Source organism: Manis javanica, chromosome 6, assembly GCF_040802235.1.
Source record: "Manis javanica isolate MJ-LG chromosome 6, MJ_LKY, whole genome shotgun sequence".
NCBI classification, from domain to species: Eukaryota; Metazoa; Chordata; class Mammalia; order Pholidota; family Manidae; genus Manis; species Manis javanica.
The window spans coordinates 47,937,699-47,950,969 of NC_133161.1; the positions used below are offsets into that span (position 1 = coordinate 47,937,699).

At 46.6% G+C, this 13,271-nt stretch overlaps 2 protein-coding genes across 7 annotated transcripts in view; both read left to right on the plus strand.

Annotated features, from left to right (window-relative positions):
- The window catches only part of HOXA3 (homeobox A3), a 44,471-nt gene that overhangs the window by 15,892 nt on the left and 15,308 nt on the right, over positions 1–13,271 (plus strand). For 4 of the 6 annotated variants that reach the window (XM_073238676.1, XM_073238675.1, XM_017646484.3 and 1 more), the window contains exon 3: positions 9,243–9,421. The gene's annotated coding sequence lies outside the window, so the exon portion shown is untranslated. Of the gene's footprint in view, positions 1–9,242; positions 9,422–11,553; positions 11,909–13,271 lie in introns of those variants that run through there. The other 2 variants (XM_037027287.2, XM_073238678.1) reach the window with 1 other exon arrangement.
- On the plus strand, positions 5,479–7,803 carry HOXA4 (homeobox A4). Its single transcript, XM_037027294.2, has 2 exons — positions 5,479–6,213; positions 6,759–7,803. Exons 1-2 carry the CDS (start codon positions 5,586–5,588, stop codon positions 7,103–7,105), a joined length of 975 nt encoding a protein of 324 aa, XP_036883189.1. The 5' UTR covers positions 5,479–5,585; the 3' UTR covers positions 7,106–7,803.

The following is a 13,271-nucleotide window of genomic DNA, read 5'->3' on the forward strand; positions in this document are numbered from 1 at the left end:
GAAATAATCTCATTCCTATTTAAATGCTGACAGAAGGAGGTAGGAGGCTGATTTGACAGGAAATACAGTCACAAAAATATCCATTTTACCCTCTTATTCCAAAAGGCAGTTGGCAGAAACAGGGTGTCCCTGAGATCCTTGGGGGCCCCTTCCCCTTGAAAGAAGAGGCCCAGCTTTGTGTATCTTTGTGGTTGCAACTGCAGGTCAAAAAGTTGAGGGTCAAAAGTTTATGTTGTGCAGCACTCTTAGTCATCTGCCCAGACAGAGTTTGATGTCAATGTTAGAGCTGCGATCTTGACTATCAGCACGAAAGATAAAATGGCTTGGAGTGATGCGTGTATCACGGTATGGACTCCAGGTGAACCCTAGTGGTTGAATGACCTCAATTACACAGGAAAGGATAGAAAATTCCTCTTTTCAAGAGTAATACATGCTGTATTTCATCTTGAATTATTGCTCCCATTCTGAGGGAATAGCAGCAGGTAAATAGGCATAGATTACTGAAACACCAACACCTTAGATGTTGGAGAACCAGGAGTCTGTAGGTTTGTCACAAAATTTAAAAAACCCTCACTACTCATGAGCCAACCTTTAAGAAATAATATAGCAAGTTCCCCCCTGTTCCATCCTACCTTCCAAGGCAAGAGAACAGAGCAGGAAACTTCTTTTATTTGAAAATGGTGGTTTTGATTGGCCAGTATGTTTTCTTTTTAGTATATATAATGATTCCTAAAGTGTGTGAGAACAAGAGCAAACACAGGCACTTCTTACAAAATGTATTCTTTACAGTTTTCAAACATGGAATGCTTTTTCTGAAACTCCTACTCACTAAATGCAAAATGTTCTTAAAGCTGGGGAGGGGAGGAAGCAGAACCCCTCCTGAAAGACACAGGATTCCTCCACCTCTCCACCAGTGAGAAAATGTTTATTGGTACCATGGAAATGTTCTCATTGGTGGAAATTTTTCATTTTGTTTACTGTTAAACCTAAACTGAATGGAAGAGGAGTGCTAGAGTCTGTAAGTGAATAACTAAACTATAAAGAATATGCCATTTGTGCAAGAAGGTGAATCCACAAATGCCAGACCAGTTCATAAGACCACCATGAAAGGCTTCTGTTCTCCAGAAAATACTCTTTAAAAATACATTTGGGATAAAAGCCAAGGAGAGGGGAAGCAAGCTAAGGAGGAAAGTAGGAAAGTAGCAAAGAGAAGGGATATTGTATTAAGGAAGCCTACCAGAACCATGCCTTGTGTGTGAGTTGCAACTGGAGAGCTAAATAATATTTTATTTTTCATGCACCTATATAAGCTGTAAGTGTTGGTGCCATTAGAATCTACTTTCCAGGGGGACATACTTGCCTTTTCTATGTGCTGATCCTTAATGCAATCAGTGTAGGAAAACAGAAAAGGAAAAGATGCCAAAATTTTCTAGGTTTTTCTTTTTAACTTTAGAGATAAGCCAATGCAATTACTCAGAATGCAGGGACCTTTAAGACCATCACAGTATATTCTGGCTGGTTGGATGTGCTGGTGCCAGGTACATTCAGTAGTAAAGTAAATATTTCTCAAACACTGCTTTCATGGAAATAATCAGATTGCTTCCACTATGCAATGTGTAAAGTTTTCACTCCGGTCAAGAGCTTGAAGTCAAATGGGGGTGTGCCAGAAGAAAATAGAAGAAAGGAACAACTGTGGTGATTGCTGCTACAGCAGTGAACACTTTATTACATCTGGGCTAGCAAAATTAAGAAAACTGAAACCCCCTCTGTTATTAACCATGATAATTAATTATGTGTCTCTTCCTTGTTATTGCATTATTGGTCAAAAAGGTGCCACACCTTAGAAACATGTCAGCGTCAATGATCATAGACACCTATTAACTAGTTTTTAAAGAAAAAGAAAAAGGTACCTGCAGAAGTAACTGCTTTCAGAGTGTTTACTGTTTTATTTGGAGGATTTTGATCTTCCAGTCTCTCACACCTTCTTGGTTAACATTCATGTATAATCCAAATACAATCCTTAGCCTGGGTCATGTTTATTATCATAAACTACTACAAGGAAATTACCCTCAATTAATTGGTCAAATGGTTGATAAAAGTATTGCTTCTCCAAAATCATATGCCTAGTGTAGATGGAGAGAAGCCCTCAAATGCCACCATCAGGCATTTTGAAATTCAACCATTCCCGTGTACGCTCCAGAGACGTGCTTCAGATAGAGAACAGTCTGAGGGACTCTCACTCTAAAGAACAAAGGACAAATACAGTCAATGCATTCCATAACGTTTACATTTCCTTTGCTTTTCCCCTCTTGGTTTTCCCTGAGAAGGAATGACCTGGGCAAAGCACCCTGCTCTCTAAAAGACACTGTATAGACCTTTTAGAAGCGCAAAGTCCAAGGCCGAGGTGAACTTCAGGTCAGTGCGTCTAACAAATATGAAAATGTCGGCTGGTGAAGGGCGAGCCTTGTGATTTAACAAAGACTGTCAATGTATAAGATTAATAAGAAACAAAATGCACACAGTGTCACTGTTCGGTCACTTTGAAACTTGGGACAAGGTTGCATTCAAGAGGAAGGCTGTTCAAAATATATTCAAAATGATTCAAATCAGATTCAAACTAGGCTGCAAACACTGCCTCCCTCTCGCCCTCCTTCTCCCTTGGATTCCCTTCCCTTTCCTTCTCCATCTGGAATTCGAGGACATAATGAAAAGTCATTTCACTTAATGGGATTTTAAGACAGCTTTTGTTGGGAATATATGTTATCTCTGTACGTGGAAATGAGCAAATGTGCTTACCAGTTTCCAAGAAAAGGATAACGCTTTCACCCTGCTTGGAACTGGAGCCAGTTGGTGTGCGAAGATTATCACGCTCTCTCTCTGCTCGATTTCAGGGCATCCCATCTTTTCTCAGGCAAGATGCTGCTGGTAAACTTCAGTTTGTTTATTGAGTTAGTTTCTTCCTGGATTTACTTTGGTGTCTTGGATCTTATGTAAAGGCAAGAGTTGTGGGTTTTTTAAAAATGTTTTTTAAAGGATTATTATTTGATTCAATGGAATGGTGCGATGGCTTGCAAAGAGATTGTGGAAGGATCAGAAAAGGTACTGAGATTGTTTATTACAGCCATAAATCTTGCAGTAAAATGTCAAAATGTCCTTGTGTGAGATAACACTTGGTGGTCCTGGCTCCGTTTGTGTTTATGATACGAACCACAAAGACAAGTTACAGGCCTTGGGGGATTCTGTGTAAGCCCATCTTCCTAAAGTAATAGAACTGCATGAAACACAGCACAGTTAACTCGTTTAGGTTAACCATATACAAAACAGTGCCCATGCCTTGTTAATACTTTAAAATAGAAACTCAGTAGAAGGTTCTGAATGAATTCTGTGTTTAGTGTCTGTAAATAATATTAAACAGACATGGTTAAGACCCTAGTACTCAAGACGGATTACATGAGGAGGGTGAAATTTCCTTGTCATATTCTCCCCCTCAAGCTTGAGAACCCAGTTTTGTAAATTATACTATATATGTATTTTTCATACAACATAGTATATCATGTATGTATGTGTTATTTTTTCTTGCTGTAGAGAGATATTGGTTTAGGCAGCTGTATTACAGGCTAGATATTTCTCCAAGTCTAGAGAGGATGTCTCAAGATTATACTCAGCATTGATTTTTCTCTGTGGCTCAGATTTCATTAAAAATTGTTTTCCGGTTGCCACACTTCGATTGACAGCACTCTTCACAGGCACACATCCAATGTGGGAAACCTCTTTGGACCACTTCAGGGTGATTCCAGTTAGAAAGCTAACATGATCCCTTTTTTAACCTCTTTTCCTAAATTAGCTTAAAGATTAGCCTCATTTAATAGGCTTTATGTGGCTGAGCATTAAATGGCTATCCATCAAATGGATATATTCCAGCATTTACTAACTCATATGAGTAACTGATACAAATGAAGATGGAATTGACATTCCTTTTGAAGTGTCTCCAGATTTACGCTGTAACTTTCCTTGTCTGCGTTCCAGACTCAGTTGTGAGCTGGCTGTTTATACTGTTTGAAAAACCAACGAAGGTGCACCAGCTGAAAAATCCTTGCTTTGCAAGCCAATATGAAGTATTTTTAGAATGGTGACTATGCTAGTTTGCATTGCTTTAATCTAGGCTGAAAAGTAGAGGATCTAGTGTGTCTGTTACTTGGAAAAGGGAAGGGATACGAGTAAGGAAGGCATCAGTATTTACTTCAAAGATCAACATTAGGTGGAATTAATAAGAAATGTATTTGTTAATAATGGCGTAATTAGTTTACTCATCAAATTTCAATTACCAAATGGCGGGCAACAGTCCTCTCTCCCCCCTTTTCCTGAGCTGCTGATACCGTTAATATGCTAATTTTCATCAATTCAGAAATTATAGGCTGTCCTGTAAATATAACTTTAGCCTCAGATACCGCCTGAAACCATCCAAAAGACAAAACAACATTCTTAGCGGGAAAAGACCCGTCGGCGATCAAACTGGGCACAGTGCCTATTCTATCCTTAGCTTGTTTTTGTTCGTGGATTATTCTAAAATCGGAAGCTGTAGGTTTCAAAGCTTGGTGTTGTGGAGGCGTTGCTTCTATCCCTTCCCACCCTTGAGCCACCTTCTCTCTCACATTCGCACTTAGTAAATGCGAGCATCGACACCTTCTTCAAATGAGGTTCTATTAGAAAGGTTCCAATTTTTCTTAGGAGAAACACCAAATAGATTGTGCCTCTAAAAGAAATCAAATACAAAATGCCCACCCAGTTATATTGGAATGGCCTTTTACATCTTCCGGACGATTTCTCAGTTGCTCACCCACCCACCCTTTGGGGCTCCGGTCGGGCTTCTCAAAGCAGGGGTTCTTGGGCGGATGCGGCGAGAGCAAAGTGGGAAAAGGGATGAGCAGGTGAAAAAAAAACGGGCCTTTGGGCATCATTCATTTTATTCCAGGGCCAGGATTAAATGCAGGATACCCCTTTGGTCCCGACGCCATTCCCTCCACCAGCCGACCTCGAACCCTGGGGTACGTCAGACCGGGCTACCCTGGACCGGAGGTCAACGCTGGGCCAGAGCTGCCTCGAGGCCTAGGCTTGTAGTTGGGCACGTAAAGGGCCCGGCCTGGATGTCCAAGAAGACCAGAAGCCTGACTGGCCCCAAATTCCCAGAGAGACTCAAAGTTGGGGGGTTGGGGGACCGAAGCGCCAGCTCCCTCCCTCCGCCAGGGCCAGACAGCCGAATCCATCAACCAACCGCGCGCTTCCTGATCCGGGTCCACGCGCGTGGCGCGCCCATTGGCGGGGGTGGATCACGTGGGGGCATAGGCGGGGCGCGCGCAGAGCTGAGACGGAGCGCGTGCGCGCGGGCGGGGGAGGAGCGGCGCGAACTTTGGTGGCGTTGGCTGCGGAGGGAGGGGAAGGGGGAGGGGTGGGCGCTTGACAGCGGGGGATGGGAAAGGAGCAGGGAAAAGGGGGGATGGGAAGAGAGGCAGGAGGGGGAGGGGCCTCGGCGAGCCCAGAAAAACGACAACGCGAGAAAAATTAGTATTTTTGCACTTCACAAATTAATGACCATGAGCTCGTTTTTGATAAACTCCAACTACATCGAGCCCAAGTTCCCTCCCTTCGAGGAGTACGCGCAGCACAGCGGCCCGGGCAGCGGAGACGGCGGCCCGGGCGGGGGGCCCGGCTACCAGCAGCCCCCAGCGCCCGCGGCCCAGCACCTGCCACAGCAGCAGTCCCACCTTCCCCATGCGGGCAGCGGGAGCGAGACCCCTGCCTCCTACTACGCGCCGCGGGCGGCCCGCGAGCCCTCCTACCCCGCGGCCGCGCTCTACCCTGTACACGGTGCTGCCGACACCGCCTATCCCTATGGCTACCGCTCCGGTGCTAGCCCTGGGCAGCAGCCGCAGTCCGAGCAGCCCACGGCGCACACCAAGGGTCCCGCGCACGGCCTGCATGCGAGCCATGTCCTGCCGCCCGGGCGGCAGCCCCCGCCGCAGCCTCCCCCGCAGCATCGCGCGGCGCCCCCTGCACCCCCACGGCGCTGCGAGGCGGCCCCCGCCACCCCGGGCGTCCCGGCAGGGGGCAGCGCCCCCGCGTGCCCGCTGCTCCTGGCCGACAAGAGCCCGCCAGGCCTGAAGGGCAAGGAGCCCGTGGTGTACCCCTGGATGAAGAAGATCCATGTCAGCGCCGGTACGTGGCGACGCTGGGGAGGCGCGGGAGGGTGGGCTGGGGCCGGGGCCGGGTTAGCGGGTCGGGGAGAGGGTCAGGAGGAGAGGCAGAGGGGAAAGGGGCCTCGGGAGGGCAGCCCCCATCTGGCCCAAGCTACAGTGGGTTGTGGGTGTGTGCGCGCCAGCCAGCCGCCTGATCCCAACGTGAGAACCTTTTTGTACCGGGGGTCCCTTTATCAGGAGATTTACGAGACGCCAAACTGTTAGGGCAGTAATTATAGCCCCCATAAATTTAATTGCCCTGGCAGAGGCTTCAGGCCGTGTGTCTTTGAAGCTTTTCTTCAGCCCCAATGCCCAGCACCATTCTTTATGGCTCTCGGGTGTTTCCCGTTGTCAATAGCCTGTGAAACATTTTCTTTTGCCGTTTTATGTGTCTTGCGTGAACTTGGTGTCAGGTTATTATATAATGATGATGTCCAATTGCTCTTCCCCACCCCACCTTCTTTCTCCTCCTCCTTTCCCTTTCTTCCACTCCCTCCTCCTTGGCTCGGGGTTATGGGCGTTCAGTCAACCCCAGTTATAACGGAGGGGAGCCCAAGCGTTCTCGAACCGCCTACACCCGGCAGCAAGTGTTGGAGCTGGAGAAGGAGTTCCACTTTAATCGCTACCTGACCCGGCGGCGCCGCATCGAGATCGCCCACACGCTCTGCTTGTCCGAGCGCCAGGTCAAGATCTGGTTTCAGAACCGGAGGATGAAGTGGAAGAAAGATCACAAACTGCCCAACACTAAGATGCGATCCTCCAGCTCGACCTCGGCCTCAACGGGCCCGCCAGGGAGAGCACAAACTCAGAGTCCACACCTGCATCCCCACCCCCACCAGGGCGCCTCCACACCCATTCCCTCTTCCATATAATCTCCTAGAGATCTAGACGAGTTTCTTTCCCTCCCCTCCTTTTATTCTCTTCTACCCTTTTCCCCATCCACCCTCCCCGTCTGAACCATAAAAGACCCCAAAACGAAACCCACCTTGGTGAAAAGGATAATAAAAAAAAGAAGACATTACCCTGGTAAGAGTGTATGTTAGTTGCTATCCAAGAGAGGACAATGGCCACGATGCTGGCTGGTGGAACAACCTACTGGCCTGAACAAGACTGCTAGGTTTGGGTACCCTGAGAAGGACCACTGCATCAAATACTTTTGAGATGGCTAGTCAGCAAAGCAGCCGATGCTGACTGAGGACATGTACATGAATACTTGTTGCAAGCAGAAGAAAACAGATCCTTTTCCCAACTTCCTTACATCCTCCTCCCCCATTAAGGAAGCTCTCATACAAGCTTGTGTTGAACTGAATATATGATGAGTAGACATTGTGGACCTCACAAGATTATTTAATTCTCAAAATGTGGCAGTTGATGTGACACATGTTAGTTTCCCTTCCTTGCATTTATTTAAAATACTGTTATAGAGATACTGGTGTCTTATTCTAAGACACAATCTTGAGGGAGAGGAGAGTGCATTTAGACCCATGTACATTGTACAAATTGTGGTGTGGCTATATAAAAAGCCATGTGCTAAGAATAAACTCCGTTTAAAAAAACATTAAAGTTCTAAGACAGGATTGTGTGTTTCCTAATTTAATTTAAAAAAACCAAGTTCTCTGGATTGAGATGCTTGACTTGCATGTAAAAATTTTGTAGATGGCTTGAGGTGTGTTCACTTGGACTGATTGTCCCATAATTTGTGTCAGTGTGTTCAACTTGAGCTGAACTCTTGTTAAGTTTGACCCACTGTGGGAAAAGTTCCAAAGAGTAGAAAGGCTCTTGAGTTCTGAGAGGGCTCCTCTTCTTCCCAAACTTGGCCAGGCTTTCAGCCTTCAAGTCTCTGTAAGGCACAGAAACGCGTCCTTCCCTGCAATGAAAGGTGAAACCATGCAGTACTGTGGCCCAGGAGTTTTTGCAGCTGTTCTACATGCTGAACACCAAGCACACTTGGAAAGAAGTAGTCCCTTTGGTATTTATTGCACCTTCATATTTAATCTGCCTGTTTCCATGGAAATAAAAAATAGTTTGTGCGAAGGGTTGAGATTGCTTTTTGTTTCTTGGCTGTTTTTAAGGTTCTTTTCTTCCCTAGCTCCAGCTTGGGAATTTTTGTTTGCTTTTCTGTTTCTTTTCTTTCTTTCTTTTTTTTAAAGGAAAAACTTTCAAAATAAACGGAGTTTTCTCAGTACACCCTCCAGAGTTTCTCCTGAGAAATTAAAAAGCGTAATGACACTCCAAACCACACCCCAAACAAGGCAGACCTGGGAGTATTCAGTGCTGGCAGAAAGCCAAACTCTCAGCTAGGGTCACTTTCCTTAAATGTGCTTAGATCCCAAAGGTTGAAAATCAAAACCCACTTCTCAGTCTCGATGGCCTCAGTAATTGTTTACTGATTTACAAATCAGTAAAGAGGATTTAGACTTGGTGGTAACTGAAGGAAGTACTTTGATGCAGAAAACCAACAATGCTAGCCTCAGAATATTAGAACTGTCACCTGGCCTTGAATGAGTGCAGTTTTTAGTTCATGTAATAATTTTGGCAGAGATTGGAGTAGGCACTCATCTACCTTTGCAATATCAGAGGAATTTTAAGAACGTTTTTCCAGCAATAGCATACCTTTAGCCGGTGGTCAGGGCTGGTACTGCTTTTGCCTCTTCTGCCCTGTGTGTGATACAGGCACGGGTGATCAGTTTGTTACCTATGAACAAGCCAGATCTGAGAGGAAAATGATGGACACCAGTCTCTGATGGGTCTCCACCTCTCCCCAGGAAAATTCAGGGACAAATAAATACACTTGGTCCCACGTCGGGTCAAACCTGGCATAAAGTGCATTTTATAAGGTGTGAACGGGTGCCAGGGATTTCTGGAGGCACTGCAACTGCTGCTGAAACTTACTGACCCTCCCTCTTCTACAGAAACTTGTAAAACGAAATTAAATTGCGCTGAAAATAGCAATTTTCCCGGGGATCATTAATCACCTCATACAATAAATACTTCTTTGTAATTCAACAGCAATTCTGAAAGGCATTCTCTGGGAAAAGTCTGTGGAGAAGTGAGGGATCCTCTTGCAAATAATGTGGCCTCGGCAAAGACAGAGTATCCTGGCTGTCCGCTCAAAAAATGCCTAGACTGTTGGTGGAGAATGAGTGGTGGGCTGCAAGACCTCAAATGGCAGATTATCATCACTTAAGGTAAATTGTTACATTTCTCCTTTGTAGGGAAAGAGGGTTATGCGGATATCCATCAGTCTCATACTGAAGTTGCATGGGAGTGAAACAGATAACTTTCTTTCACTTACTCTTGTAATCTATCCAGAAGAGAGAAGATCGAGATTGTTTCTCTAATATTCCAGAATAGAAAAGGGGCATTTTTGCCTAAACTGTCTTGATTATTAAAGTATTGGTAAGTATTGCAAAGCCAAAGTTATCCAAAATGATCCAAATGATTGTATCATTTCTTCACAATGTTTTGCCTGTTTCAGATCTGGCCTTTAAGAAGCTTGTTATAACAGCTTAGAAAATCCCACTTTGGGCTTCAAAATCATGCATTGTCTTCCCTTTGCTAGGGCAACCATAAGAGTTCACCCAGAGGACAAATTTTCTCTCTCATTAATTGTTTTTTTTTATAAGCGAACCCTACTGGCCTCTCAAACCCTTGACCTTTAAAGACAGTATTTTGTATAAGCTCTGTAACTCTCCTACCAAAATGACCCTTACACATGTTCTTCTCCTCTTTCTCTTTCTTCCTTCTATCTCTTTCTTCCTTCTTTCCTAACATACACTGATCTGCTTTAGTCACAGAACCAAGCTGTGCATGACTCTGGAGATAAAAGTTTTGTCAACATCTGAAATCAACCTAAACCGGATAGGAGACATTTTAATGGTCACAGTTTGAATTAAGTACTTAACACTCTCCCCCCTGAAGAAAAATGGCACTTTGCAGGCTCTCTTTCCTAGTTTTGCTGGAATCTATGATATACCCGGTGTTTTATTACAGCAGGAATTCAACTGTGACAGGCATAGTAGAGTACTTAATACCCAGGATGCAGCTCATGGGAAGATTACCTAGATATATGGGGAGTGGGCCCTCTGCACAGCATCTCTAACTTTACACCCAGCTGTCCCAGGGTGCCCACATTTCTCCCTCTGCTCAACATCCTCCCCCTGGGATCAGTACCACCATCTCTCCTCTGTCCCCTTGCTACCCTAAGCTTTTAAACAGTGCTGCTCTTCTCACTGCTGCCTCCCTCCAGCAGTTTTAACATAGAAACAGATAGACATAGAAATAGATCAGCAACTCTTTAGAATGGGAGGAAAGAAAAACCCCAAAGAATCAACGTAGCAAACAGAAACCTGGGGCTTCCCATCTGAATGAGTGGGTTCTGTGCAGACAATAAGCTGTTCTTTGCACTTCTCTGGTTTCTACATCCCTAGCCACTGTCCTGTATTGAAGAACACAAGATCACCCTTCCCAATGGCTGCTTCTGTTGCCCCATCTCCTTATTATACACCACTGGTCCAAAAATAAACTGTTCCTTATTTCAGAGTGTGAGCTGGGGAAAATAGGAGGAAAAATATGTGTTCTAACTCTTTGAGAGCATCAGGAAGGCTGCTGTGGCTGTTATGAAACATACTAATCTGAAACTTCTGTCTTGGAATTCTGGCATCTCTTCTTCTCAAGGCCCCAAGCTCATGGAGTAATCCCATCCCCATTTCAGACCAGCCCCATTCTCACTGGAACTAATTCCTGGAGCTAAGATGTGCCCTGATGGAAAGAATGCCCAACGTGAAAGAAATCTGGAGGCTATTTTGGTTCCATCCTCTCAGTTTACCGATGAGAAAACTGAGGCAGCTGAATGCTCCTCCTCCCCACTATGTTCTTGTTTCTAAGTGCGTAGGTTGAATAGAGCCACTGGTCCCACGGTAGGTAGGGGGAAGTTCACAGGCATCTTTCCTGTGGAAGCCTAGTCTACCTGGAATAGACGTATGCATCTTGGTTTACACTTGACACGGACGCCACAGGTGTGCCCAGGTGAGGGAAGGAGGGTGGGTTCTTGCCTCATGCGCCGTCAAAGCAGCCCTGGGATGTTAACCAAATACCCTCAACCCGGGCCTGGAGACAGGTGGACTGCCGCCTGGGTTCAGGAAGGGGCGGACGTCAGGGCGCCTGGGAGAGCGGTGGGCACCCCCACCGTCCACAGTTCTCGTAGTCCTGGAGTGACTAATTCTGCTGTGCTCGCCCTGGGATTTCGGTGGTAGTCACTGAGTCGGGAGGTGGGCAAGCGCTTCTGCGTTCCGGAGGCCTGGAAACTAAAAAAGGCCAAACAAGTACCCCGGTTGCAGCAGATAAAGGTGTTGCGCCTGTTCGAGGGAAATATTGAAATTGTGATCTCCGAGGTCACGTGACTCATTAAATAATTAATGCGGATCGTCAGGAATGGATTGGAGTCGTCAGGGCCTCTCTAAGAATGAATCTCTCAGAAGTGAGTCTCCAACTTCCTATTTGATTTAAAAAAATACACACCCTCAGGTTAATCTCCAAAGGCTTTTAACTCCTTCTGGAGGCCTAGAGGGAGCGCTTCAGCGAGGAGGACCGGAGCTGGCGGGACCACGCTGGGTCTTGCGGTTTTTTCTGCGGGGTTTCTGCGAGACTGGGGAGCGCGCCGCGTCCGGGGAAACGTGAGTTTGGGCTCGGGTTTTCTGCGGTCACGTCCTGGCTTTGGTGATGAAGTGGGACCGATGCGCAGACAGTTGGTAATGTTCTGATTCACACTGGGGACGGCTGCAGAGATACCATAGGACGGGCGCGCGGCTTTGTTCAATTTTCCCGGTGTTCATAAATCACCCGCTCCGGGCGAGCGAGGGAGCAAGCGAGCACCAAAAGCGCGGAGAGGCCACAGCGGCGGCCATTGCAGAGGGAGAGACCTGGGCAACATCTCTTTGTGACTCATTAGTCTGAACGATTTATGGGGAACCTCATCCTTGAATATTTGACTGGGGGATAAGGAAATAGCAACAATAGTAATAACCGTAATGATTACAATACTCCTAAGCGTCGCGGAGGGGAGGAGGGCGGCGGCGGATAGTGGCATAGTGGATCTTTCTGCTGCGAAGTTGAGTGACAATGCACAGGGTAGCTAAGCCACACCTTGCTCAGGGTCACGCCAGGAGCCCCAAGGCCAGGGGGCATTCCCTTTAGGGACTTAGAGGGCTTGTTTGAACAAGAAAAAGGGGCCTAGCATGGATTCTGAGTCCCAAGTGGAAGGTGGGGGCTGTAGGTCAAGGAGGTGCAGAGGGCAGCTAACTGCTAGTTTTTGGTCACTTGTTCAATGTGTTAGGGGGCCTGAAGCCCGGGGGATCAGGGGAGTTGTCAGCTATTTGGTAACCTCTCTGGGCACACTAATCAGCAGGATTGCATGGAAGCAGAATAGCCATTGACGGCTGGTTTGGGGCTAGCTGGAGTGTGGAGAGGCTGCCTGGGCCTGGGTGAAGGGGTTATGGGACAGGCATAGAGCAGTGAAAGCAACTGAACCCCCAAGAGTCCCAGCCCAGTGAAGAACTCCAAGCCAGGGCCAAGCACTAGAAGATTTTTTGCCCCTTGCCCAGCATCTTCCCTCCACCGTCCGAAAGTTGGCTGACCACTTATTTGCTAGTTGGAGAGCAAGACAGGGTTGCAAATATGTTGAGGGACGAGGTGGCAGCAGAATTTGGGCATGGTGCTGGGCAAGGCGAGGCTGAATAGGGTCCCCAGGTCGTGTATTGTCCAATGTCTGCTTCCTTCCCAGTTTCTCCCTATTTCCATCAGCCTTAAATGGCCTGCTCTGAGGAATGGGCACCGGGCAGTCCTACTAGCCCACTGGGACCAAGAAGAGACTGCCCAGGGCTTGAATGAAGCAGAAAACAAAACCTCTCAAGACTGCCCCCAGCCCATGGACTAAGCCAGAGACTGATTTCTCGCCAAACATAAATGAACACTATTTGTGAGGTTTCAGGAGAGTCCATGATTGAATGCTCCCAGACAAGGCTTCCCTTTGTTAGCAAA

Bases quoted from the DNA above. Each gene is read 5' to 3' on its own strand.
- HOXA4 (XM_037027294.2), top strand. From the start codon at position 5,586: ATGACCATGAGCTCGTTTTTGATAAACTCCAACTACATCGAGCCCAAG. The intron at 6,214-6,758 runs GTACGTGGCGAC...ATGGGCGTTCAG, and splicing joins GAAGATCCATGTCAGCGCCG to TCAACCCCAGTTATAACGGA.